Source organism: Rhodnius prolixus, unplaced genomic scaffold, assembly GCF_049639745.1.
Source record: "Rhodnius prolixus isolate KJV_2025 unplaced genomic scaffold, Rpr scaffold_6, whole genome shotgun sequence".
NCBI classification, from domain to species: Eukaryota; Metazoa; Arthropoda; class Insecta; order Hemiptera; family Reduviidae; genus Rhodnius; species Rhodnius prolixus.
The window spans coordinates 22,334,504-22,362,119 of NW_027411634.1; the positions used below are offsets into that span (position 1 = coordinate 22,334,504).

Sequence of the window (27,616 nt, forward strand, 5' to 3'; positions counted from 1 at the left end):
TAGGGACTATGTGTACAGGAAGATACAAATTTTTCCGTAGCATTGTAGATAAATGTGGACCGCTGGCAACTTCAAGTGCTACATGCATCTAGTCTATGGGTGTCCATCGGGGATATGACCCAACTAGCATTCAGCATTTATTTTGGACTCTTTGTAACTTCCCATAGTTGGTAAGACAGGTATTGGAGATAATAAATTACATTTTTGATTTAAAAAAAATCCATGTTAGAGCTGCGGTTTAAGTGAGGAAATAGATTGTACATAATACCTATTGCTTTGTCGCAAACTTGTATCTGTGTTTGGTGAAAGTTAATTTGGAGTCTAACACCAACCCGAGGTATTTAACTTCCTTACTCTACGGAAGGGAGTTACCGTTAATTTGAACTAAACTATTCACTACCGGTCTACGTGTAAACAATTTAACTTGTGTTTTGTGCATGGTTTGGCCTTATTTTCCATTTTGTGAAATATTTGAAACTTTTGTCAAAGGCTATCGATAAATGTTTGGCTATTGTGTCAACTCTCAATGAAGAAATAAAGAAGGCAGTATAATTATTTATTATTATTGAAGCTTTAAAAACACAAGTATTCTTCTTAATAATCACTTACTATCTGCTGTTATAAAACAAAACCATAACTTATGTCATATAACAGATTCTATAGAGATGTTGAGCATCATGGGAACATGTCCAGCTTATCGCTAATCCAACGGTATCATCAATCATATGAGGCTGAATGCCCAGATTAGGCTTAGTTTATAAGGCCATCTTAAATCGTTTTGTTCAACAGAAAAAGTATAGCTTTCATGACAACCAAACGTATCTATCGTGCGGATTATTTGCAGGCAACATTATCGGATGTATAAAGAAAAGAATAAGGAATATCTAGTAAAACTAGCAAAGATTTTCATTTTACAGTTTCTTCTGCACTTTTACTTCCAAAATTAGACGACCTAATGAGTATGATCTAATCCAGGCATAGAAATAGAGTCCGATGATGCCACTAATTTTGAAAAATTGCTCTTGAGTTCGAGATAAATGTACTTTAAGTAAAGTGGATCATTTTTTGGAGAATGAGCTTATTGTACGAGTTCCAGAAGCTGTTCCAAAAGAATCCGCAGGACTTTAAGCGTCGTTTCGTCACTGTGGATGAAACATGGATACATCACTACACTCTGAGACCAAAGAACAATCTAAACAATGGGTTACCAAGGGGAAATCTGCGCCAAAAAAAGGCGAAGACCGTTCCTTCGGCCGGAAAGATTATGGCGACTGTCTTTTGGGATTCGCAAGGAATAATCCTCATCGACTATCTGGAAAAGGGTAAAACTATTACAGGTGCATATTATTCATCGTTATTGGACCGTTTGAAAACCGAGCTGCAAGAAAAACGCCCACGATTGGCCCACAAAAAAGTCCTTTTCCATCACGACAACGCACCAGCTCACACCTCAGCAGTTGTGGTCGTAAAATTAATGGAAATAGGGTTCCAACTCGTTTCACATCCCCCCTATTCTCCAGACTTGGCTCCCTCGGACTACTATTTGCTCCCCAATATGAAGAAATGGCTGGCAGGAAAAAGATTTTATTCAAACGAGGAGGTGATTGCAGAAACGAATGGCTATTTTTCAGACTTGGACAAATCCTATTATTCGGAAGGGATCAACAAACTAGAGCAGCGTTGGACGAAGTGTATAAGCCTAAAAGGAGACTATGTTGAAAAATAAAAAAGGTTTACCCCAAAAAATTAAGTAGTTTTTATTTTTGCACGGACTTTTCAAACGACCCTCGTAAGAAGCCTCTTTGCTGAATAGTAAGCATTTAAAATGTTTTAACCCTTAACTTGGTATCCTCAAAATCTCAACTTCAACTGGTATCGTCGGGTCAGCTTTGACCCGAAACTTTAAATGCACATTACTTTTAAAAGGTCATACATATAATTAAAGTCGATTTAGTTTTTCTTAGAAAATTTATTTAGCAAACGAAAATGGTGAATATTTTGTTAAATTTGTTTCATAAGATTAAGAAAAACCAAAAAAGTTTTGTTTTTCCATAATTCTGCAAGTGCTGAATTGCCATGATGCGAGTATAACGTACTTGTGTTGTTTTGGTACAAAACACCACCGTTTTGTTGCCAGTAAAAACAAACAATGAAGCTCCGACGGTAGTTTTCTTTATTTGGAATTATATAAGAGGGGTTTTCTTTTTTATTTTTTTCGTAATGTCCCCGAGTAAGACAAATTTAGCTTGCCTAGTTCATGGACCAGCTTAACTGAACACAACCAGTTATCAGCAATAATATTAAATATTATGTAATGTTTACTATATAATATTTAATATTTTAGAATAATATAAAAAAAATAGAACAGAAAACAAACTCCAAAACGTAAAAATAAAAATAAAAAGTTAGAACGTAAATGGTATTGTCGGGTCTAATAATGCACTTTATTTGTGCATTGGAATAAGTAATTCCAACACTTCCTCATTTCACTAATTAAATAATTTACTTCACAAGACTCCTTCACCGCCAGCTTTGCTTGATGTTTGAGTGGCTTAACCACTTCCTCCGTTGTTAGCAACCATCCCTACACCTCAGAATAATAAGTGCACAGGTTCTTCTTCCTGAAATTCCACTGGATCCTGATTTAGTAACTTTTGGAATTAGTCTACCCATTCATTGATTCCGCGATGTAATTAACTGTGCATAGAAGTTATACGAAAATGCAAAAACCACTTCTAGTCAAGTTTGAATTTCTTCAAAAGTATTTAGTTCTTATTTACATTACTCTGGTGCTGCTGAGACTTGAAAGCCTTCGAACCTCTAGGGGCCGACAACTTTTTAGTGAAACAGAAAATCAAACCGGGAAAGCCATTAAAGTTTTCAAGGGAGCCATGGAAAGGCATTTAAAAAAAAGCAATTATTCATCGTTCTATCCAAACGATTACCTTTACTGTTTAGGTCCATGCTAATGGAAGCGTGAATTCTAACCACAAAATAACCTTTTTTATTGTTTTGATATTCTTCCATCATAAGGGTAAGTATTCATAAGTAAATAAGAAAATAAATATAATAAAAGGATAAAAAAATGCTTTAATGTTTTACGTTTTGGAACAACTTCGGTGTCGTTCTTTTTTGCACTTTATTCGTTTATTTATTAAGTATTTATTTTATTTGGTACAATGCAACACTCCTCTTAACTACTATCTACAATTCAGTACTAAGAACAACTTACTTCCCGATTCTATGGAAATCCTCCTTAATTTACCCTATTCCTAAACCTAACTTCTTCTTACCGACCAATTAGTCTACTGCCAATTCTTGGCAAAATTCTTGAGAAACTTCTTTTAAAACAAATTCTTCCCATACTCGAATCCTCTAATATAATTCCAGACCATCAGTTTGGATTTAGACGACAACACTCTACTGTACAACAGTGCCATCGAGTGGTAGACACGATTTCATCCTCCCTTGAGAAGAAAGAGTGTGCTCGGGTGTCTTTCTCGATGTGAAGCAAGCCTTCGATCGAGTGTGGCACCCGGGCTTGCTCTGGAAACTCAAGGGCATTCTTCCGTTCACTCACTTCCTCATCTTGAAGTCCTATTTGTCTGATCGTCATTTTCAAATTCAAATCGGGACATCGTTTTCAGCTAAACATCGTATTGAAGCGGGTGTTCCTCAAGGAAGCATCTTAGGACCTATCCTATATGTTATATACACTGCAGACATACCAATCCATCCTGAAACTGTCCTTCTAACTTATGCAGATGATACCGCTATACTTTCTCCTCACATTGATCCGGTAACTTCACATAGAAACCTTCAAACACATCTCTTTTCTCTTGAGGAATGGTTTAAAAAATGGAAAATCAAGTTAAATGAAACAAAATCTCAAAATATCACTTTTACTCTCCGCCGCATCACTCTTCCTCCCGATCTTTTATGACTCAATTCCAATTCCTCCTGCCAATGTTGTACGTTATCTTGGGCTTTATTTAGACAAAAGACTGACTTGGAACCCGCATACACGACTTAAACGAACTGAAGTTAACAGGCGTTATCGACTACTTAAAAGACTACTAGACCAACGTTCAAAACTTTCACTTAACAACAAACGACTGATTTACAATTCCATACTAAAACCCGCCTGGACGTACGGTATTGAACTGTGAGGTTCAACGAGACGCTCCAATATTCAACGAATTCAATCTCTCCAGTCTAAAATTCTCCGCACTATCGTTAACGCTCCAATTTACGTTTCAAATCTAACCATCCACACAGACCTGGAAATTCCGTTTGTAGGTCCAGGTTGCACGAACTCGCTATTAAAGCTTTCATCAGAACTTGCACTCTCATTCCAATCCTCTTGTCCGCCACTTATCATCACATCACCATCCAGATCATCCTCCCAGACGACTGAAACGCCAGTGGCCTCGCGATTTTCTCTCTTCTGAGGAGAGTAGCTAATCCAAGAGATGACTTAGGGAGTGTTATCACTGGGTAACTTCTCCCCTCAATAGTGAGTTTGTAGTGGTGTCAGCTATTGTCATTGTTACTAATAGTGCACCTAGCGCTGGTGTAACTTTACAAATAAATAAATAAATAAATAAAAAAATTTGGTACAATAGTCTTTAATATTTGTTCTTAACATAGTATCTTTTGAAAATTCTGATGTTCGTGTAGACCTAATCTGTTCAATCATGGAAGTTATATTTGTAACTTTTTTTTATCAAAAACTTAGGAATAATTAGGTAATATACTCGTAAATGCATAGTGAGCAGTCAGTCATTGAGATGCTTATTGTTAAAAGAGTACAGAACTTTGACACCAACGAAAAGCACTGATTTAATAAATTGCCTATTTGACAACAAGAATATTTTCTCGCTGATGTCCATATTAGTTTTTCTCACATTTTCATTAACCTAAAGAAATTAAAACTTATTTTAAATTCAACTAAATTTTCTACGAAACCTAACAAATTTAAGGTTTAAGATACATTGAATGAATCTATTGAATTGAAATTTAACCATTTATTTTGTCAATTTATAAATATTATATTTATCAATTTTTTTTTTTTTTCTACTCAATAATCAACTATGTCGTAGCTGTCCCGTTGCTTAACTTACGTTGTAAATATTGTGGACACAATGCTGGGCACCTGCAAAATAAAGAAAGTATTAATCTTCGTATATGTAATTCACATATTTCAAAAAGAAATGTATCCTAGAAATGTATTTATGTAAATATTTATTATTGCATGACTTTCATTTAACCTTTAAGAAGTTACAAACTGTACGAGATGTGGCTATTAAATAACGAGACTGATGCTGCTACAGAAGAACTATGCATGCGTCAAATTCTGATGAAGCTCAAGAAAAACATTCAACTTATTTGAAAAACTGATACTTTTAGACACAAATTATAAGAAAAATTATATCAGAAACCATTGCTGTTTATTGCTTACTCCTGTAAGAAAATAGTAAGTAAAGTAATTTAATTTTTCAAGCAGCCTTTACGTTTACAACTACTAATTGGGACGAAAGCAGATAGCAAAAAATTGGTATAACCTGGAAGTATTGTGATCGTTAGACTTAAAAATAGGCTTATCCCGAATTACGAGGTGTGGCTATTAAATAACGAGACTGATGCTGCTACAGAAGAACTATGCATGCGCCAAATCTTAACGACCGACAGCTGTGCCGCGTAAAGCCTTCTCTTTCGATTGCAGCGCCTCACGTGTTTGTAGAGAAATCTGTCTGACCGGTACCGTCGTTTGTGTAAGAGGTGTAAGTTTTGATTTGCCGAAAACATGATACTACACATGTAGTAGAGCAACGAATTGTCGTGAAATTTCACATGAAACTGGGTAAAACCGCTACTGAAACTTATCTTTTATTAAAAGACGTTTATGGCGATGAATGTTAATCACGTGCGCGAGTTTTTGAGTGGTTCATGCGTTTCCAAACTGGCCGAGAAGACATCGGAGATGATGACCGCCCGGGTCGTCCTTCCACGTCCAAAACGGATGAAAATATCGATTATAATTAATCAACATTACTACCGGTGAGGTGCTTGCTCAACTCCGTGAAAGAGTAAGGGAAAAAACGGACCCGATTTGTGGAAGAACCAGTCACATAGGTTATCCATCAAGACAACGCGCCTAGCTCAGACCGCATTGTCTGTCAAGACCGTTTCTAGCCAAGTACAACATCCCAGTTTTAGACCATCCGCCTTATTCGCCTGACCTGGCCCCCATGTGACTTTTATCTGTTCCCCAAAGTCATATCTGCATTAAAAGGATCACGATTTCAGCTCCGTTGAAGCTGTGAAAGAAAAAGCGGCACGCGTCATGCTGGAGCTCACAGAAAAAGACTTCCAGCACTGTTTCGAACAATGGTAAATTCGCATGGAGCGTTGTAGGGATAGTGGAGGAGTGTATATTGAAGGTGATAATAACTAAATATGTATAAATTTAAAATAAAATGTTTTACGGCAATAGTCTCGTTATTTAATAGCCACACCTCGTATGTATAAATTTGACTATAAATAAATCTAATTATTTTTATAAAAATCCAAACTCTCTTTTGAGATAGTTGATGCCATTTTCTTTGTATTATACCTGACAGAACATGTCTTTGACCTTAAAGTAACCTTAAAGTATTTAATATAAAAGTTATAATCATTTACAGAGTAGTCTAAGTAGTCTGTAAAAGTAAGCTGAATGGCCATTTGTTGAAAATGGTTCGATGCAAAATTATTGTGCTTTGTCTTAGAATAACCAGAATAACGGAAAGGGATTGGATATACTCTGGTGACATGGACAGTTTCATAATCCTCCACTATTTCTAAAGTCTTGGCCAGCCACCACCCTAAAAGAGTAAAGATACTAAGAAATGTAAATTTCCAGGCAAAAAAAATTTGCTCGAAGTTTCTTTGCAAACGGAGAAACTAATTTGTTCTAAGATGTAATAAAAGCGAAATGATTTCAAATTAGATTAGCAATTTGTTATGTTTTTTTGAGTGTCATACCTGTTGAATCAAAGCAGATTATTTTCATTTATTTGGGAATCATTACAATCTACATGCTCCATTGTGGGACGACCTAATCAGGATCAAAGGGACAAAGCTTAAGGTTCAGCTAACGTGATGGATTTATTAGGGATGATAGGTGATGCAAGATTCTGATTAAAGTAATTAGTACTGACAGAGGATGCAGTGGGGGTATTGGACCTTAAGCGTGAGGAACAATCAGGATGTTATGGATTCTAAGGTTTAAGACATAAAACAAAAATACGTCAGCCTTGTGTTAAGAGTAATTGGCTCAGAAGTCCTGAATAGATTTTACGAACTTTGGTTTGGTTGAACCTCACAGTTCTGGTTGTAATTTAATATTTGGGTGAAAATCCACAATAGTATTCAAATAATCCATTTAAATAACTCTCTGTTGACTACAAGGAATTTCCTATAGAAGTTTGGTGAAGTAAATTTTACACTCTATTAGAGAGAGAAAGAATTGAAATAATTAAAAGGTAAATTTAAGATCAAAGATACAGAAATTTTACATTTCTATCAGTCAATTAACAACACCAATTAACGTTTGAGAACTTATTTCACTTATAAAAACTTAGCTGAGGCAAGAGGCGAGCCTTTGGTTTGACCAAAAAGTAACAGTTCAAACAAAATAATTATTAACATAATGAACACTACAGTATTTCTGAACATGATGAACTAAACTCAGACAGCTTTACTCTCTAACTAATAACGAAATTTGATCGCCTTCTCCCAAGAAAACTAAGCCAAATATATCAAAGAAAGAAATGAGCCGTAAAAACTGATAACCTCAGCTTTGTGAAATATCTTAAATTGGTCCAAGTCATAGCTTTTTATATTTATTATAAATTTCCTTAAAAATAAAGATTAACACCATTAGACGACATTTCTTTGGCCATTGAATAATAAATAATTTATTTCAGAAGCCATTTTGATTAACTCCTTGCTCTAATGTAAATCGTAGCAATAATTCAACTCAAATTCAGTAGCAAGCGCTGAATGATAATGGTAAATTTATTTGAATTTACATTATAAATGGAATTTTAAAAAAACAATGTAGGGGAGAGTGGGACACCTTTGAACAGTTTTAATTTCTCGCCAAATATTTAAAACATTTATGATTGGTAATTTTCTCCATATGTTGTGGTAGACCTGTTGTATAATTGACAGAGTTTCCCTTCCGTTTTCATTGTTTGGTAAAGTCCAGAATTGAGGCATGTTATATTTTGTGTAAGGTGGAAGTAAAATTTTTGTTACAGCTTTGGAAGTGTATTGTGAAGATTGTAGTGGACAAGGCGTAAGTATTGTTAGTCCATATTAACATTTGGAATTCCTATTTTTTAAATCAAGTATTTACAAAAGTCTACTTGCTTGCAAAAAGTGTTGGATATTATATTTTCTTTTATGGAAGGAGAGGGGGCGTTATTTCAACATCACAGTTAAAATGTGCCGCCCTACCGACCTGCAAGTTTGTGACTTTTTTTTAAATGCTTAATCGCTGAGAAGGGGAAAGTGGTCCGAACCTACATTAAGAAGCGCAACGAACCGAACATTTTCTTGATTTTTGAACTAGATTTCAGTGGTTTAAAAGAGAAAGTAATGTAGTAGTGAGAGAAATAACTGATAGAAGGTAGATTCAGAGTAAAGTAATATCATTTCTTTCTATTTTATATTGTGTTCAAAGGTACCCCACCAGTGGGGCAGATATTAACATTTGACACAACATTTTTAAATTCAAAAAAATGTAGATATGCGTGTAAAGTACCAACTGTTTATTGATATAGATCTGTTAAGAAGACTTGAAAGTTGTAGAAAACAAAATAAAAAGGTTCAATAATACGATTCTGTGCACTCTGAAACAGAAAATGTAAATTCTGTTCAAATGTGCCCCCCTCTCCGCTACATTATTTCATTGCATTTCTCCATTTTTTTTGGTTTTATGGTGTTAGTCGAATTGTTCAGTGAACATCTCAAGTAATGAATTTTCTGATTTGGCTAATGGACGGCCAGGTTATTCTGATCATCACCCAACCCTACTACAATTGTATCTCTCCTTCAGGCATTCCAATTACTTCTGTCATCATCATCTACAACTCAGTTTTGAGTGTAGGCCTTAGTTTCTACCAAACTAGTCTAATCTGATACAACTTCTCTCAAAGAAAGTTTATTGGCAATAACTAGGTGTAGTCCTATCCGATTTTAGAATTATTCACACCTGCGAATACTCAATGTGAATACAGGGTGTCCCAAGCTATATGGATAACGACTTTTTCTCGTAAACTAAGATAGTTAGAAAAAAAACTAAAAAATACGTGTTCCCTTAGTTTTTTGTAAGGAATCCAAATTTAATTTGTAAATTTTTTTCGGTGCTTCCAGAAGCGAGATACAGGCACCAACTTCATTTTTTCAAATCGGGAGGTGTGGTTTTTATTTAAGAAATAGATTCTGAGTGACATTTTACAAGTTATGAATGAAAACATGATTCTTATAAGAAATTTCAAAATGATAATATTATAACGGTTTTTTGATTGAATAAGAAGAAAAGTACTATTTTATTATAAATTTTACTCCTCATTAATATTACAGATCATGCTCGAACTGGCCTCCACCATTAGAGATGCATAGACATGCTCTTTCCTGCCAATTGTCCCTTACTGCCAAAGAAATAGATTCGGCTTTAACCGAGTTACAGGCATGTATTATTCTTTGCTTTAGTTCATCTACAGATGCAATTCCGGCTTGATTCTTGATACACCTAGATTTAGAAATGCTTTTAGGTAAGCAGAAATAAGGAAAGAAAGAAAAAAGTTATGAATAATCACCTTGTTTTTCAGGTATCCCCAGAGGAAATAGTCCATAGATGTCAAGTCCGGTGAGAGAGGTGGCCACTGAATCGCCTCCTGTGTCGATATAACATGCCCATCAAATTGCCTATCGAGATATTTCTTTACATGCCTGATGGTATTATAGCTATCTTAGTTTGCGAGAAAAAGTCGTTATCCATATACGAGTAGCTTGGGTCACCCTGTATTTAGGTGTAGATAAAGTAGATAAAATCTATTCTAAGGGAAATCCTGGTGTTATGAGATCGTAACTAGGGGATTTTACTAGAAGGAAGGAACTGGATGATACATTTTTATGTTCAGGTGAGCTAAATGGTTTTGGGATAAGAGAGGGAACGTTTTCCAAATCAGTTTCTATTTCCGTCTGCTGTAAGTCGTCTTATATGCCATAAAGGAGTGTGAAAACGTTGGTCTAGTGTATAAGAATGGGAAGTTTCTCTGATTTCGCCCAAAATCCTGTGTTTTTTGTCATCATTGCATTGAGAGTATCTAATAAGCTGTATTTTGCAAGCCGAGAAGCATTGTGCTTAGCAGTCACGTTTCGTAGTTATATAATTTTTTTGCTTTCTCAATGTTTATGAGTTCTTGTTTTATTTATCTTACCAGTCTATTGTACGTCCATTTGCCAGTAAGTAAATTGATTGTACAATACAGGGTGAATCAGTAAGTAATGTCCATAGGCCTACTGTGTGTACTACATCTAAAGTGGAGTTCAATGACGTAATGGCCAACTTCATATTTTCCTCTGTTCTTGAGTGACGTCACTTTAATTTTTTTTTTCTAAAATCATTACTTTTTTCCAATAAAAATGTTATTACTCAGAAAGTTTTAGTCCCGAATTCAATTCTGATGACACGGTTAGAAAGACAGATAGATTTCCTAAAAATTGATACCATTTCGAAGCATAAGCTATTCTCCAAACAGCCTCAATCTTCCTCCAGGATACTGGAAAAATAAAAGTAATCGAAATTTTTGAAGAAAACTCATTAGGCCATTATTAGATCATTATCAGACCTAGGTGCTGGCCACTTTTTATAAAAGTTTCCTTGTTTAATGGGCTTTCAAACGGTATATCATTTTCCAGGATTCCTTTTATCTTTGTTTGAGAAATTATGTTTGTTTTGCAAGAAAACTTGTTCACGAGCACACCAACAGTGTTATATTATCAAGTTGTTTAATTCATTGAAAACTCTTTTAGATGGACCAGTAGTCAATTTTTAAAGTAGATTGTCTTAAAATAAGGAAGTCAAAGGTTACAAATTGCACTTTAAACATTTTACATTTACTCAAATATTTCAGTGAGATCAGAAGTAGATTTATTTTTAAACAAAAGGAACTATGCTTTTTCATAGTTAAATAATGATTATCTTCATTCTAAAATAAGAAACTTAAGTAATTTTAAATTCAGGCCATTTGACCGGTGACGGTAGGAATAGTTATGCATAAATGTCGGTAGGTTTAGTGTTTAACGATCATGTCCAGTTTGTAGTTGAAAATTTTGACAAATATTTGTACCTGTAGTTCTACTACAATAATTAGCAAAAACATATTTTTAACGAGTGTTCTGCGTGTTTTATGCGCGCCAATACGGTTGTGAGTAGGAAAAATATGTACATAAATAAGAACCAATGAAACACGTTATAACTTTATTTTGAATTTGGATCGACTTTCTATTGGTTAAGGCAGAACTGAGGAAGACAGAACTGAATTGGTGCGTTAAGTGTTTTCAGTTTGAACGTTTTATAAAGGGAATTTAGTTGTTCCATTTACTATAGCGTGGTGCCTCAAATTAGGCGTAGAAATGCCCAAGGCTTCAGCTAGTTACAGATGCCACTCAGGCCGCTTTGGAGCTGGTGAAGATTGGGCTGTGTACGTGCTCTGAGCAGTCGATTAACCTTGTTTAAACAGGAGGATATTACCATAAATCCTTATGGGTCACCAACAGTTGTGATTGGTTTAGGTTATTTTCTCTAATTATTCAAAAGCATCCCCAGGAAGGCAGAAGTCTCTCTCTTCGCCTTCAAAGAGCGGGGACACTTCGATTAAGTGTAGGTATTTTACACAAGATAGGTCCATCAGTTCTGAGATTCAGTTCTCTGCTGAGCATGATAGTCGATAGTTGCCCGTTTTGCAGATATACTAGTGAATTCAGGGGCAAATTCATTTTGCAGAGAATGCTTCGGAGATCTGAAGCTCAAGGTTAACTTACTTACGGTTGCCTTTACGTACGTTCAGCACTCTTTCTTTTTTTTTGTTTATCACCAATTTCGGACATTCTCCCAATATCAGAGGTTGGCTTAGTTGTTGAGTTAGGGAATAAATCGACGATATTACCCACTACTATGGCCCTAACGCCTTTTTTATCATCCTGAAATGATTCACCACCAGCTGACTCGCTTCGATAGCCACAAAAAGGAGTATGCAAAACATCCATCAGCTTCTGGAATTCCTCCGCTGGGAGAATTGAGGTCAAAGAAAGCAGCTATTAGCATGAGCACTGTACTGACCTTTCTTCATCTCTACATTTATTTCTTTTGCAAGTGCCTTTTAAATCCCACTAGGGACACAACTAGACATTTTCTTACGTTACAAACAATTTACATCAGCTATGGGAGCTGCCATTCTTATTCTAACTTCTAAGTTACATCCAATGTAAACGCTGACAGCTCACTCTACACTTCCTGGTTCCTGACATTCTGTACGTTTTCGGCACTACTCGCAATTTCTTTTAGCACGAATCAATAAACATTTACAAACCCTTGGTTCAAGAAAAGCTAACTTTCACCGCTAAGACTGTTCTACAAACATTAATTTCAGGATCTAAAAAGCAAAATCTATTTTTCTGAATTCATTATAATTTTTTTTTTTTTTTTTTTGGCGCATCAACAGCTGAGGTTATTACGCCCAGAGATTTTTTCAGGGCACTGCCGGCCTCCGGACATTGTTCTCTCGTTACAGACAACACTGTCCATCACCGGACAGTGAGCTGTAAGAAGCTCCTTGGAAGAGAAAATCTAAGGGTCAGCTGCTGGATTCGAACCCGGGACCTCCGCGTGGGAGTCCAGTATGCTAACCTCATAGTTAATCCCTTCCCTTATTATTATTACCATTATTATTATTATTAATGTAATTCGCAGTAACAAGCAAATATGATAAATGTACTAGTGCTGTATGAAAATCAAACATAAATAATAAACAGAATTACTTGAAGGACTTGGTAGATCACACAATTGTGACTTTAATAAGTCAGTTTTCCCAAATATGGGAAAGCCTTTTTATTACATCGAACGCTAGCCAAGATTTGATACCAAATTTGCCGGGTTTATTTGGCATGTACTGAGTAAATCTGCACCTTGACTTTGTTGGGAGCAATTGTCCTTGGAAGAGATATGTGCTATTGGTTATAAACAGTTTTGACAATTCTCTACGAATTTGTTCCAAAATTTAGAAATCAATGCAAATTTATCGGTTTGTAAGCGATGATTTCTTTGATCCAATCGAATAAACCTCATAATTTCCGTCTATACATTTCTGCTCACAGTGTTTGTGAAGAATGCTCGTCCCTATTTTTTGTTCCATAGAAAAGGCCAATATCGTACATTTTTTGCCTCATATGCACCACATGCAAACAATAATCCGATAAATGCATTATCAAATTGAGTTTTCGAGATCGACAAAAGACTAACGTGGAATCCGCACACTAAACTGAAAAGACTAGAACTCAACCGACGAAACAAATTACTGTTACGACTAATTGGCAGACAATCCAAACTACCACTGGAACATAAACGACTAATATACAACAGTATACTTAAACCGATCTGGACTTACGGACTTGAGCTGTGGGGTTCAACCAAACATTCCAATTCACAAAGAATACAGTCCTTCCAATCAAAAATTCTCCGACAGATTACAAATTCTCCATTTTATGTGTCTAACTCTACTCTCCATAACGATCTCAAAATCTCATACACAACTGACGAATCTAAATCTAAGTAAAGAAAATTCTTTGACTCTCTTCCATTCTGTACCAATCCTCTTGTTCTAAATCTCGCCTCCACAACGATTCCAGATCGTCCTCCACGACGACTGAAACGCTGTTGGCCTCGTGACAATCTCCAGTAATGTAAGAAACTCCAGCGAGAGTGTTGCCGGTGGGCAGCTTCTCTCCTCAAGTTGATCCAGTCAGGAAGACTTCTTTTATCGTATTCACTTATTACGAATTCTATTCTTTGTAGATTGTGAATAGCAAATAAATTAAAAAAAAAAAGAAGAGTTTTCGAGAGAATTCTTTTGCCCCCCCCCCCAAAAAAAAAATAATAATAATAATAATAAATAAATACAATAAAATATTAAAATAAGTAAATAAAATGAAAATATTCAGCCGGTCAAATGACCGGTCGCGATAGTTTAGACGGACTACAAATTTTTCTCAAAAATCAAATATTAGGAAAAGAAGTGAATATTAAAAAAACAATTGTATACACATTTTAGGAAAAGTCGTGAAGTTTAATGGCGGTATGATGACGCTGTAATTAGAAAATGTGAACCAAATTTAAAAAAAACGGTCAATTGATCGGTCGTGGTAGGTTTAGTGTAAATTAAAATTCTTCAGCCATTTTTTGTTTGATGTTAAAATAAAATTAAAAAAAAAAGCATTTAAACTGGGAACTTTTAACAAATAGATTAAAAAACGAAAAGAAAACAAAAGACTGTCACAAAAGTGACAGAAATGTTTTCATTTTTTGCTTTGCTTTGTTTTAGATATTTTGATAACCTGTTTCTCAGTAAAAACAAGACTCGTTAATACTATTATTTTGATTAGAAAAGAGATATCCAGCGTGCATTGGTTTCTCAGTATTTAGTAGTCTCTATGTAAACATTCCATAAATTCTCTCTAAGCTTTTAAGATTCAGTGTTGCCAATATTTCAACAACTTATCACAAAAAACAAAGAAGTTGCGAAGGATAATAATTTGTGTCAACTATTGGATAACCCGCTTTTCGATACGAAGATCGTTCTTTTTTCTTTCTCGAATGGAGGGCTTCAGAATTAAAATGTATTAATGGCGGCGGGAACTAATGATTTTTCAATCAATAAAATTTAACTTCAATACTCGATTATTTTAAAAAAAATTAGCATTTAAAGAACTGTCCTGTAATAGTTGATTATTATAACAAGATTATTAATAATTCCACGTATTAATAATTAATTTATGCAAAGATGGAGTTTGTATTACCTTCCAATGTTTACAGTAAAATTAACAGTGTTTGATTTGTAAACAGTGTTCGAATGTCACTTGGTGTTAAATGTTTGCATCTGTTTGATTTTTTTTTTCTGTCAAGTATTTTTATTGTTTTTAATTACGGTCAATGTTATTTTATTTTATTTTAATGACTTTTTGGAAGTTGATACTTTCATCATGATGTTTTTTCTTTAACACACAAAACTTGAATTACCAGTCTGTTTTCTCTCTAAATTAATTTCCTGAGACTTAAGGCGAGGAGAAAATGGTGACTTTAACAAAACTTTCTCAGCAATCCATCCACTTGGTATATTTGATTTAAAGTTTGAAATTTTACAAACTGAAAATTAGCAATTTATAGAATAAGCCCAATTAGCTTGGATTCGAAATAATTATTTAATCTTAATCTTCACTTAAGCCCAAGTTATCTGCAAAGTCTATTAGTCTCTCTTTCTACTAAATGTTACTTTACGTTCCTTTCAGTTTATTGTGAGGATCTAACGAATAATATTTAACAAATGTCTGAAAAGTGACCCAAAGTTCTATACTTCAAAAGGTGCGATTGTCCAAAAATTTAGACAAGTTTTCTTTTATCGCCAACAAATTCTAATTTTTCACCAACCTGTCGACCAATGGGTGGAATGGGTGCCGGGTCATGTGGGTATTGAAGGGAATGAAAAACTGATTATCTGGCCAGGAATGGAGCTAACACTCCTTTCATTGGTCCAGAGCCTGTCCTGGGGGTCACCAGGGGTTCGGTTCGTGCGGCTCTCAGAGATTGGATCTGGAGGGAGCACGAAAAGAACTGGGTGACGTGTCCTGGGATAAAACACAGCAAGACCTTGATGCCTTGGCTGTGTAAGCAAAGATCCAAAGAGACCCTGTGTTTGGGTAGAAATCAGATTACTCTGATTACAGGCCTATTCACGGGGCACGGTAGGTTCAAGAAGCATCTGCGCAAGGTGGGGCTTATCAGCTCGGAGCCGTTGTGCAGATTATGCCAGGAAGAGGAGGAAACGGCCTCTCACCTGTTGTTCGATTGCGTTGCAATCGAACGTTTGCGCTATGAAACCTTTGGAACGTTGAGGCCGAAGGAGATAGTAGCGCAAAAAGAACTAGTAGGGAAAGTCCTCGACCTCTTTAGGAGGGGAGGGTTCGCCTACTAGAACTAAGAAGGGACTGGCACAATAAGTCTTCTGTGGCTGCGGTGCCTTGGGGCATAGGTCCCGTCCCATCTACTATCTTATCTTACGTTCCTTTCAGTTTATTGTGAGGATCTAACGAATAATATTTAACAAATGTCTGAAAAGTTATCCAAAATTCTGAGTTGAGGTAATATCAATATTTCAAAAGGTGCGATTGTCCAAAAATTTAGACAAGTTTTCTTTTATCGCCAACTAATTCTAATTTTTCACCAACCTGTCGACCAATTCGGTGTCTTCTTCAGGGCCTGGATTGTGTGTAAATTTTTTTTTCTCCTTGAATTCCCAAAGGACGAAGGAAAAAATATATATTTATACAGGTTTTTTTACTAAATGATATTGTGGTCTAACACCTCATAGAATGAATTTTAATTAAAAATATGAAATGAAATAAGCAAAGCAGCAAAATATAATCCTTTATAGCACTTAATGCACATACCGACAATATTCCATTTCATATTAATATAACCTATAGAACAATAACCTCCTGTTTAGCCCGCGGTTTATACAATAAAAGGAAGTTTTAACCTAACCTTTACCACAGTTCGTTTTTGTTACTCGCAAAACCAAATGTGTTATTTTAAAGTAGGTATAAACCACTAAGTTAATTGTACGGAAATGATTACATTATTTATAAATTTTATTTATAGATATTTTCTATTTTTGTTTTGCTTTTTAATTACTTACCAATAAGGACCTAAATACCAAACTGTAGTTGAAATTGTTGTAACTTTCTTAGTTGGTTTTGGTGTAGTGGTAGTGGTTGTAGTTGGTGGTTTTGTTGCATTAGTTGGCTTGATTGTTGTAGATGAAGTGGTTGTTGTACTAGATGTAGTAGTTGTGGCTTTTGTTGTAGTCGCCGTTATTCCTGGCCACAATACTGGCACCGTACTATTTAGGATGAAATAATTATTGCACGGGCATCGTGTACACTGTTGAGTACAAGGGTATGGACTATAAGGATATGGATAAGGATATTGTGAGGATGTGGGATAAGAAGGAAATGGGTACATCAATTGGCTCACCTGGAAAAAGAAATGATTTATAAATTAAAAGAATTTATGCAGATTATTTACTTAGCTTCACCTTAACCAGTTAAGAGTGGAATTTAGTTTAAAAAAACAACCCCACAGTGTGCGGAATTAAAATCAGACAATGACGTGTATACACGTCGAAGGCAGGGCAAAACAACCAGAAGTTTACAACGTCGTAATAGTCACTGCAAACACTTTTTCTGCAATCTCTCTGGGGCTTGAGATTACAGAGCTTCAAAATTTTGCACCGCTTCACGTATGCATTGCCTAGTTAACTAGAGACACAAGAGCTTTTTTTACAAGGAAGAAAAGAGCTTTGAATTCTGTGCAAAATGAAATCATGCTCGTACTGAGGTCTGAATCTCTATCTAAGGTAAAAAGCGGCATTGCACAAGGGTTGAGAGCTTCTATTTGTGCGTGGTAATTCCCAATCTCTAATGCGGAGACCAAACATGTACCAACCACTTATCATTTGGCTGGCTCCCACCGCAGTTCTATTGGTAAGATAAAGGAAACATCTCACCAAATAATATTCTTATTGTATTTTATTAAAATTTCGAGTTTTTATAGCTAATTGTAATTTGATATTTTTTACATCGTACAGGGTGATCCATTTAAAACGCACCAATCGCAAATAACTTTTTAGGAAAGCGGAATTTCGAAAAACCCACGAAGTAAACTATATTTTTTTTGGTTTAGTTTTTAAATTTTCCACCTCTGTAGCAACAGTATCTTCATTTTTCACGGAGTTACGGCCAAAAACCCGATTGGGGTTTCATAAGGACCACTGGTTTTGAAAATGATTATGAAAACTACATAAAAAACTGTGAAAAGAGACGTAAATCCCGTTTCGATATCCCTAAAATTTGTTGAGATATTTGAGATCAAAGTTACAATTTTATCTATTCGTGATCGGTTTTCAATATTAATTTTCCACCAGAAATACACGTTTTGGGAGGTCCTCTGACTACAAAAAATGTTATTTGTGACGCAAAGAACAAAAATAATAAGAATTGGAGATTTAAAAACATGTAGTGTAATGTAATGGTTGTGGGTGAGTCAGAATAAATTTGTTTTATCATCAAATAAAAGCAACCATCACATCATTTTCAAGCACCCAGTATGCAAGACTTCTTGAGCTATGATTACGGTAAGAATATCTTGCCAGGGAGGGGCGGGAGTGGTCTAGTGGTCAAGAGCGTGGATTTGTAAGTGGGAGATCCCAGTTCGAATCCCGCGTTTGCAGTCATTCTTATTACTTAAAAAACCAAAATCCTTTTTTTAATAAAGTGTAGTACTACGCGGGATTCGAATGATGATCTCCCACTTAGAAAGCCACGCTCTTGATCATTAGACCAACACCCTGGCAAGATATTCTTACCGTAATCATACGTCAAGAAGTCTTGCATCTTGGGGTACATTAAAATGATGTGATGATTGCTTTTATTTGATGATAAAACAAATTTATCCTGATTCATCCACAACCATTACATTACACTACATGTTTTAAAATCTTAAATTATTATTATTTTTTTACTTTTTACAATTTTTGCAGCCAGAGGACCTCCCAAAACGTGTATTTCTGATGGAAAATTAATATTGAAAACCGTTCACGAATAGATGAAATTGTAACTTTGATCTTAAATATCTCAACTAATCTTAGGGATATCGAAACGGGATTAACGTCACTTTTCACAGTTTTTTATGTAGTTTTCATAGTCATTGTCAAAACCAGTGGTCCTTAGGAAATCCCAATCGGAATTTTTGGCCGTCACTCCGCCAAAAATGAAGGTAAGGAATCGGGGGTAAAAAATTTGAAAACTATACCCAAAAAAACATAGTTTACTTCGTACGTTTTTTTCGAAATTCCGCTTTCCTAAAAAGTTATTAGCGGTTGGTGCGTTTTAAATGGATCACCCTGTATATACACGTCGAACGCACCGTAATAGAGATTTGACTCTCTTAACTGGTTAAGGAAAAACGATGCCAAAAAAAGGAGCATTCAGTTTATTATCTTCGTATATTTAGCATCCTGGGCCATTTCGTCCTTCACTACAAAAAATTAATTTAGGTTCGATTTAAAAACTCGTTTGGAATTTAAAGTAGTCGTTTTTATTATCTGTGTACGAGTATAACGTTATGAGGGGAAAAATCAAAATTATTTTACTTTATGCGCGAGTACCTTTTTTATAATTTATTCGATACTTCACAAAAATCTATCTTAGCCACTACAACAGTCCTGGGCGAGATCCCATTAGAAGAAAAGCCAAGAATTGTTCGAAGAAGGACACCCGAAAGTCGTGCTTAAGATGGACGGACGTACCATCACTTCTTCCAAAACCTTCTATTCCAGCAAGCAACTCATTCTTATTATTCTACAAAAAAAGGAATGTTGCCTATTTGATCTGTTATATTCTTCTACAACTGCCTAGCAATATCATAAGCAATGCCACCTATATTTTATAAATCAATCCTTCATACGTACTATGTTTTCCCCATTCTATTCAGATTTCCCTCGAGAAGAATTATTATTATCAAACTCTAGAAAAGCTATCTATCTCCCCAGTAACTGCAATAGGAAAAATATATGAAAAACTAGCTTTAAATAGAATTCAAATAGACATTATGCCGAAGGATGAACCCCAGTCACCATTTTTGGCGTTGTTACTCCATTATTCAGCAGGCAAATCGCGTTATTGACATCATTGCCTCTTCATTTCGGCTAAAACATACTTTCTTGGAATATTCATAGAATATACAGGGTGTTCATTTTAAGACGGCTCAAATGCATTTCATGCTTAAACGGTTGATCGATTGGAAATCTCCTGTCACACATATTTAAATTATTAATATCTTACTTTTAAAGGTTCAAACTTATTCTTTAATTTATCAATTAATGCACTTTACGCAGTTTGTGCAGCATGTACTGTGTCTTTAAGGCTGGAAACATAGTGGAGCGGCGAGCAAAGCGGCGATGATAGCGAAGAGTGAAGTGGCAAAAACAAAAACTAGAAATAGATAGAGTTGCTCTATCTTCGCTTTGCTCGCCACTATGCGCGGTCCCATATGTTAACTTCTGTTTGATTTCGCCGCTTCGCTCTTCGCTATCATCGCCGCTTTGCCCGCCGCTCCACTATGTTTCCAGCCTAAAGGTGCCTTCTCTGGCTCGCAAGCCAGGTTAGCCAGGAGGATATCTACTAGTTTTTTTGGGGGCAATTAAACGCAACTCTCCCAAAATTACCCAAAAAAGTATTAAACCTGCTTGTTTGTAACAGAAGTAAAAATTATTTTTTAGCCCCTTTTGTCTAGGCTTGTGAACATCTAAAGCTCTTAACATTTGATTATTGCTTAGAAAATCACTCGGAAAACTACTTATTTCCCGATATTAAGAAAAATACTAGCTTTACTGCCTTGGCAATATTTTCAGTAGAAAGGGGATGAAAAAATACATAAAAATGACGCGTGCTCTTCTTTCTCTTTGATAACACGTTAAAAAATTGAAATATGATTAATAAATACCAGATTTTGAAATTGCCTAGCACCATTAATTTTGAAGATATCGAATTGTGGTTTCCGGTTTCTTTCATAACTTTTTATACTCTTTAAAACTGTGTATATGAAAATGGGGGGTCATCTGCGAACCCTCACTTTTGGTCGCAGGAATCTAAAATCAAGTCACATATTCTGAAACTAGAGGTGACGGGCAACAAATTTTTCCTCTACCATTTTTTGCTCAGATTAACTGTTTAAGCATGAAATGCATTTGAGCCGTCTTAAAATGAACACCCTGTATATTCTGTCTTTGACCGGGTTTAGTACCAAGGTCAACAAGATCAAGGATTCGCTTTTACCTATTTTATCTGTTCGATTGTTACTTCCACGTCTTCATAAACCCACTTCTATCTATCTAGTCTATTGAGGCGTTCCTAAGGGAAGCCAACTTGTCCCCAGGCTGATCTTGTTATCCATCCTAATAAAACTACTCTACCATCTTGTCCCCAAACTCCGTCCGTAATCTACAAAGTCACCTCTAATCTCTTTAACCCTGATTACGCCATTACACGATCAAGGTAAACCGTTTGCACATAACATTCACCCTAACTTGAAAAATTGTCCTTTCTTTTTATTTGTATCTCAATAACATTCAATGTTCCCATTACGAAGTACTCGGTCTTAATCATCTAGACTAAGCACTTAGATAGAAACCCACAATTCCAAACTAAAACGGTTGGACAGGTAAAAACAGAAATAAAGTGCTGACAGTAATGTTTAACAAACCCTCTAATCTGGGCTCTATTCAACAAAAGAAAAATACACTGCGTCTTATTCACTCCTTTTGTCAATAAAATCGTCAATTACGGCTGTTCCCGAAACCTAATCGATAGTTGAGGTTAAAGCTCCGCGTGTAAAAGCGATTGCTCAACTTTATTGGCACACGGACTTTGAACTATATTGGATAGACAAACGAACAATCAACCAAATCCTAGAATAATAGTAAATGATCCATTTTATTTCTTCAACCTTATTCTCCTATTTTCCAAGATTTAGACCAATCTCCACCACACAAAATCCCATGCCAAATTAGAGTTCCATTATATTCCTTTCCTCTGGAACCTTCCAATTAACCTTCCTCGCTAACTCAGGCGCTAATGGCCCCGTTTTAACTGCATAAGTCGATCGCCTTAAATTTGTTATCAACTTGTAGTAATTGTCCATCAACCAATAGGTTTTTCGCCGTTCACGTTTAATGAATTTTTGAGTTTATATTTGGTATAAGTATGAATGTTCTATATTTCTATGAGTTTAATTGTTGTATTATTATTGTATAGTCACTAATAATTATAATATTTGATTGAAACAATGTTCAAATGTTATTCAAAGGTGTTCAGAATGTTCAGATTATTTTGCCTTGTTTAAACTGTCCGGTAGGACAGTTGTATAAGGGTTGATCGTCAAAAACTGCACGAAAAAGCGTAACGTTGAAAAACACCCAACTTTGACAATTTTTTTCTCTTTTTCTATAAAAGATAAAATTCCCAAATTTTCTTTAAAATATAGGGCAAATCCTCCTTTATGACTGTAATTTTTTTGCAACAACATAGATTAAATAGATTTCGAGGTTTTGCTGAAAATGAGCAAAAACGGCTTTTTCAAAAAATGTTCTTATTCTTGTTGTTACCTTTTTGTAAACTACGTAGCGCCTAAACGCGCGAACCGATTTTCATGAATGAGGTGTCATTCGATTCGGAATTTTATGTAGATGTGCCTCTTCGGAGTCTTGACGCTGTACATCGAATGGGAGAGGAGTTAGCCCCATGTATGTGAGACCCCCTCCAAAATTATTATTACTAATAACTCTGTAAATATTAGCCCGATTTTGATAAAATTTGGTAGGATGATAGGGTGAGGGCTTCCCTACGTAACATTAAAGCGGCGATCTGCTCTTACACTTGTTAAGGGGAAGTATAGCAATCGTTTCAAATTATCCACAAGTGAACCGATTTCCATGAATGAAGTGTCATTCGAATCGAATATTTGTTCAGATTTGCACTTTAAAAGTCTCGACGCTATGCCTCATAAGGAGGGGAGTTTGCCTCACCCTAGTAAGGCCCTTTCTAAAACTATTATTACCAATATTTCTATAACGCTTAGTCTGATTTTGATAAAATTTAGCACGAAGAAGTGATTAAAGCTCCTCTACGTAGCTGTGAAATGCCATCGTGCTCTCAAACCTACTAAGATGAAGTACTGCAATCGTTAAAATTATCAATGAGTGAACCGATTTACTGCAATGAATTGTCGTTCGATTCAAAATCTTTGCCTCTTTACCTTTTAGGGAGAAGTAAAATAAGAAGAGAGGAGTTCAAATAAAACTTTAATTTAATTTTGAAGAAGAATTATACATTTTATTATTATTATTATCACATAAAAATTATTTTAAGTGAAGTGGCCAGCATAAGGGTCTGGGATATCTAATAAATTCTAAAAAAATTTAATGAAAAGTTAGAGCAGTAAAATGACAGACGATATCAATGAAGTACATATTAATGAAATGATGGGTACTTGCTGATTTGTGTACCTTTTGGCGTTTAATCAACCCTTATACTTAAGTTTTTGTTAAGGAGATCTTAATTATGTTAATCTCAAGTTAAAGGAAGGTTAATATGTTATTGATACTTTGATGATTGGCATTATGGATTTTTAGTCTATTGAGGAGTGCAGTTTGGTAAACAATTATGGAATTATTTATCAGTTTTATTTCAAAGATTGAGACTTGTAGCAGTTTATCCACATATTGTTTCAGACTCCGTCCTGTAGATAAGCAGTTAACATAATTTAAAGAATATATGAATTCATATAATTTGAAACAAATTTAGACCTGCAGGAAACACTTAATAGAACGAAAATAGAACCATTAAAATAAATGTATTATTCATAATAGAGGTATTGTAACAATAACACGGAGAAAACAGAGAATTAATGGTCATTATTGTAATATCGTTCTAATTTAATATTATTATTACTATGATAAATTGAAGTAACAAATTTAAGCTCTTTACTCTAATAATTAATGTATTGTTCTTAATAAATACATATAAATATACTCGTATACATATAAATATATAAATGCAAATTAGATTAATAATAATAAAGAAGAGGCGTATATGATTAAAACATAATTTTTTAAAAGAATTGTGTGCACAAACCATTAAAATGTAAGTATATATTAAAAATTAATGCTTTGAAGCAGTTTTGAATGCGAAATGTAAAAAATGTGCGCAATTAAAAAGTTAAAAAAGGTCATTCAAGTGAGGGAATGAACGAAATAATTGTCGGTACTGAGAAAGAACCATTCAGAACTGAAAATTATTGAAAGCTAAAGAAATCTAGTAAATTAAAAAAAAAGATTTCATCGCTTTTTGTCCGTGATAAGAAAAAGAAATCCTTAAGCACAAACTTGAATGACATGAATAAATATGTTTTTCATTAGCTGGCTTTTCTAATTTCCTGTTTACTTCTTCAACATGATCTTTGGAAAATCAGATTGAAAGGAGCTTAGAAATTATCCAATCTCTTTCCGCAGCAGAGGGGCACAATTTACCAAGGACTAGCTCAAAAGATCTTTACCTTAGAAAGAAAGTAAATTTAGAATGAATTAGAAGTTAGGAGCTCGGTATGGAAAGAAAGGGAGTATCAGAAAGTATAGGAGGTCATCATTACCAGGATTATATAATAATAAAAGAGGTCAAAAAGTTGAGCTCTTAATCTCTCTTTATCCTTTGTTTTCCTTTACTATACCCCAAAAGAATTGATAAAATTAACGAAATAAATTATTTTATTCATAAAATAATAAAATTAAAGCTGCTTGGAGCACCAATAAATAAAATTCTGGGTAAAATTTCAGCCACGTAAATTATCCTAATGTAGTTCCAACGTTTGTAATCGCAGAGCAACTAACGTTATGGTAGCAATGATATTGTTGGTGCATTGCAGTGGCGATAAAACTCGAAAAATGGGTGTCTTATGATTTGAATTTGTCGACATAAGTTTTTAAGTTGGTAGTTTTGTTCTTGACTGTATGTGGACAACCAAAAAAAAAACGACTCATTTTTGATAAAAATCGTAACTTATGTTGAAAAACATGTACTGCGCACCAATAAGAATCGATTTGGATAGTTGTTGGGCGTGGCTGAATCTCCCAAAAACTGCTTGCAAGCTAAAAGCATTGGACAGCGGTTGGTGTCAACCTCTACATATTTTTATAAACCGCAAATCATGGTTAACAAAAGGGATTCGATCTTATTGCTTGAAAACGGTCAGCCATGCGTTTATCGTTCAAAAATTGACCCCTAACTAGAGGAACATACACCACTGAAATTCATGCAAAAAAAAACAGCATTCACCAAATACTAGGAATCCCCAGAATTTCATCTTTGAATTGATGGTATAAAGCGAACTGTCCTTGTTAGTAAAAATGATCTAATGAAAATGTTGTTTCTTTCGACTAAATCGAACAAATATTACTCGAGTTATCGAATTTCAAAAAATGGCTTCTAGCAACTAAGCTGTACGAAAACTGTGATTTAGTTTGAATGCCACGCACAAGTCCAAGGGAAAGAAAATAGCAGAAGGGAATTAACTAGATCAGCGTTTCCCAACCTGTGGTACGCTGTGGCGGACATAAAAAATTTAAAAAAAATAAAGCATAAAAATATCATAGAAACGTTTTACCTTCTAATATATGTACGATATACAAATTATTTTAATTAATAATATTATACAGTAAAGTTGTTAATATGTACAGTAATAAGGTTAGTCTGGCTCAATATATACGAGAAAATTTAGTAGCACATTCAACAGGATTAAAATTGCCTTTCATGGAGTATTTTCCTAAACCTGAAAATACAAATGATAATTGGATTTCAAACCCCTTCTATAAAGAAAATTTAGGAAAAGCTACATCATTATCAATAAAAGGTGAAGAAAATTTAACAGAATTATTTTTAGTACAATAATGTTAAAGAGAAAAAAAATAATGCAATTTATAATTATTTAAAAAAAGTTCTAAAACTAAGATCTTACACTTTACAAAGTTTATAAAGTGTACACGAACCTGAACTCCTTTGTAACAGATACATTGTATCTCTATACAAATAAAGATAATAATAATAAAATAGCACACACTGAATAACAAATTTCACTAAATACAAATCATTATTAAGAAGTGGTACACCACTGAAACATGATGTACAACCAAGTGGTAACCGAGTCAAAAAAGGTTGGGTAACGCTGCTCTATGATAATATAATCCTAGCTGTAAATCTTGGCCAACAGATTGTGATCTTTCTAAATTTGAATTGGATTCATTTGTAGCTATGAGAACACATTTTTTGCGTAGTACGTAGGCTATTTTACCATTCAAGCGAAACGAACACTAGAAATAGGGCAAAACCCTAGGAAACCAATTCCAAATGCATCCTTCATCTTTAGACAAATCATTAAAAGAAGTAACGATGAATAGATTGAGTGAATCATTTGATAAGCCACAATTTTGAAGAAAGATTAATGATATACTCACCACAGGATAATTAAAAACCACAATTATAGACACTAATTCCAATTCAAACATGTTAGTAAAATAACTGAATATAATTTAACATTAGACTATACTACAACTTTGGTTTTAAAATACTTTGCCGTTAGTGATTGCTGTTGAATGAAACAGCTCTAATTTCCCGTTGCCAACATGTATAAAATGAGGAAAAACTAATTCGTAATTATAGTAATTTGTCAAATTTTAACGTTTTTATAATAACGTTTTAGTGACAAGGTTGAAAGAGCATTAAATTATTATTGTCAGTGAGTTTTTGTTATTCCCAATCATTTATTTCATCTGTAATTTTCTCACAATTTTATGTGACTGCAACATAATTTTAACTGTTATAGCATAATAACGCGACCATGACTGGATATTACGTTGTGTAAAATAAATGATGTGGCACGTAATTATAATCAAACTATCCTTGATTGTATTTTAAAATGTAATAATTACTGTAATAATAATAAAAGCAAGGTAAAGCGTTAATGCAGCATTGATTGATTTTTTTGTATTTGTATTTGTGTAATGATTACTTTTACGTACAGAACATGGTCATTAGTGTTCTAAGTGAATTCGCACCGAGTTGTTACTCTAGATGGAATTGGGTTTGATTGATGAGTTCCATTCTACTAAAATTCGTCGGAAAAAAAACGACGAACAGACTCTAAAATTTCCACTTCCATCGAATGTTGTCATCTTCTTTGGCGACAATAGACCTTTCTAAATTCTTCAATGCCTTTTCAATCTAATCATACAGTTAAACCAAAATTGAACTGATAAAATCTGATTAATTTGTTACCGATAAAAATTGGCCACATTAGAGTTATAGAATAATTTTATATTAAAATAATTAATTAGCAAATGGTGGTGTACATTTTAATTAATTCTAAAAGAGTAGTAGAAAGTATAATGTTTTTAATATATTAGTAGCAAAGAAATAGTACAGATATGAATCGTTGTCAAAATATACAATAAGAAAACATCATGAAATCAAAACAAACAATAGAACATCATGAAATCAAAACAAACAATAGAACATCATGAAAACAAAACAAAGAAGAGAAAAACATGAAATCAAAACAAACAGAACAAGATCGACCCAGGGAGGGGATATAAAAGGACGCTGAGGGAGAAAGACAAGAAGT

The 27,616-nt window shown here is 34.5% G+C and overlaps 2 protein-coding genes across 2 annotated transcripts in view; one reads left to right on the forward strand and one right to left on the reverse strand.

Annotated features, from left to right (window-relative positions):
- LOC141461079 (cholecystokinin receptor type A-like) overlaps positions 1 to 27,616 on the forward strand; it is a 428,938-nt gene that overhangs the window by 77,539 nt on the left and 323,783 nt on the right. The window lies entirely within an intron of this gene.
- On the reverse strand, positions 4,894 to 26,602 carry LOC141461190 (uncharacterized). The gene is made up of 3 exons (XM_074141988.1): positions 26,451 to 26,602; positions 17,025 to 17,362; positions 4,894 to 5,155 (listed from the first exon to the last, which is right to left on the reverse strand). The coding sequence occupies exons 1-3, from the start codon at positions 26,499 to 26,501 to the stop codon at positions 5,092 to 5,094; spliced, it is 453 nt and encodes a 150-aa protein (XP_073998089.1). The 5' UTR covers positions 26,502 to 26,602; the 3' UTR covers positions 4,894 to 5,091.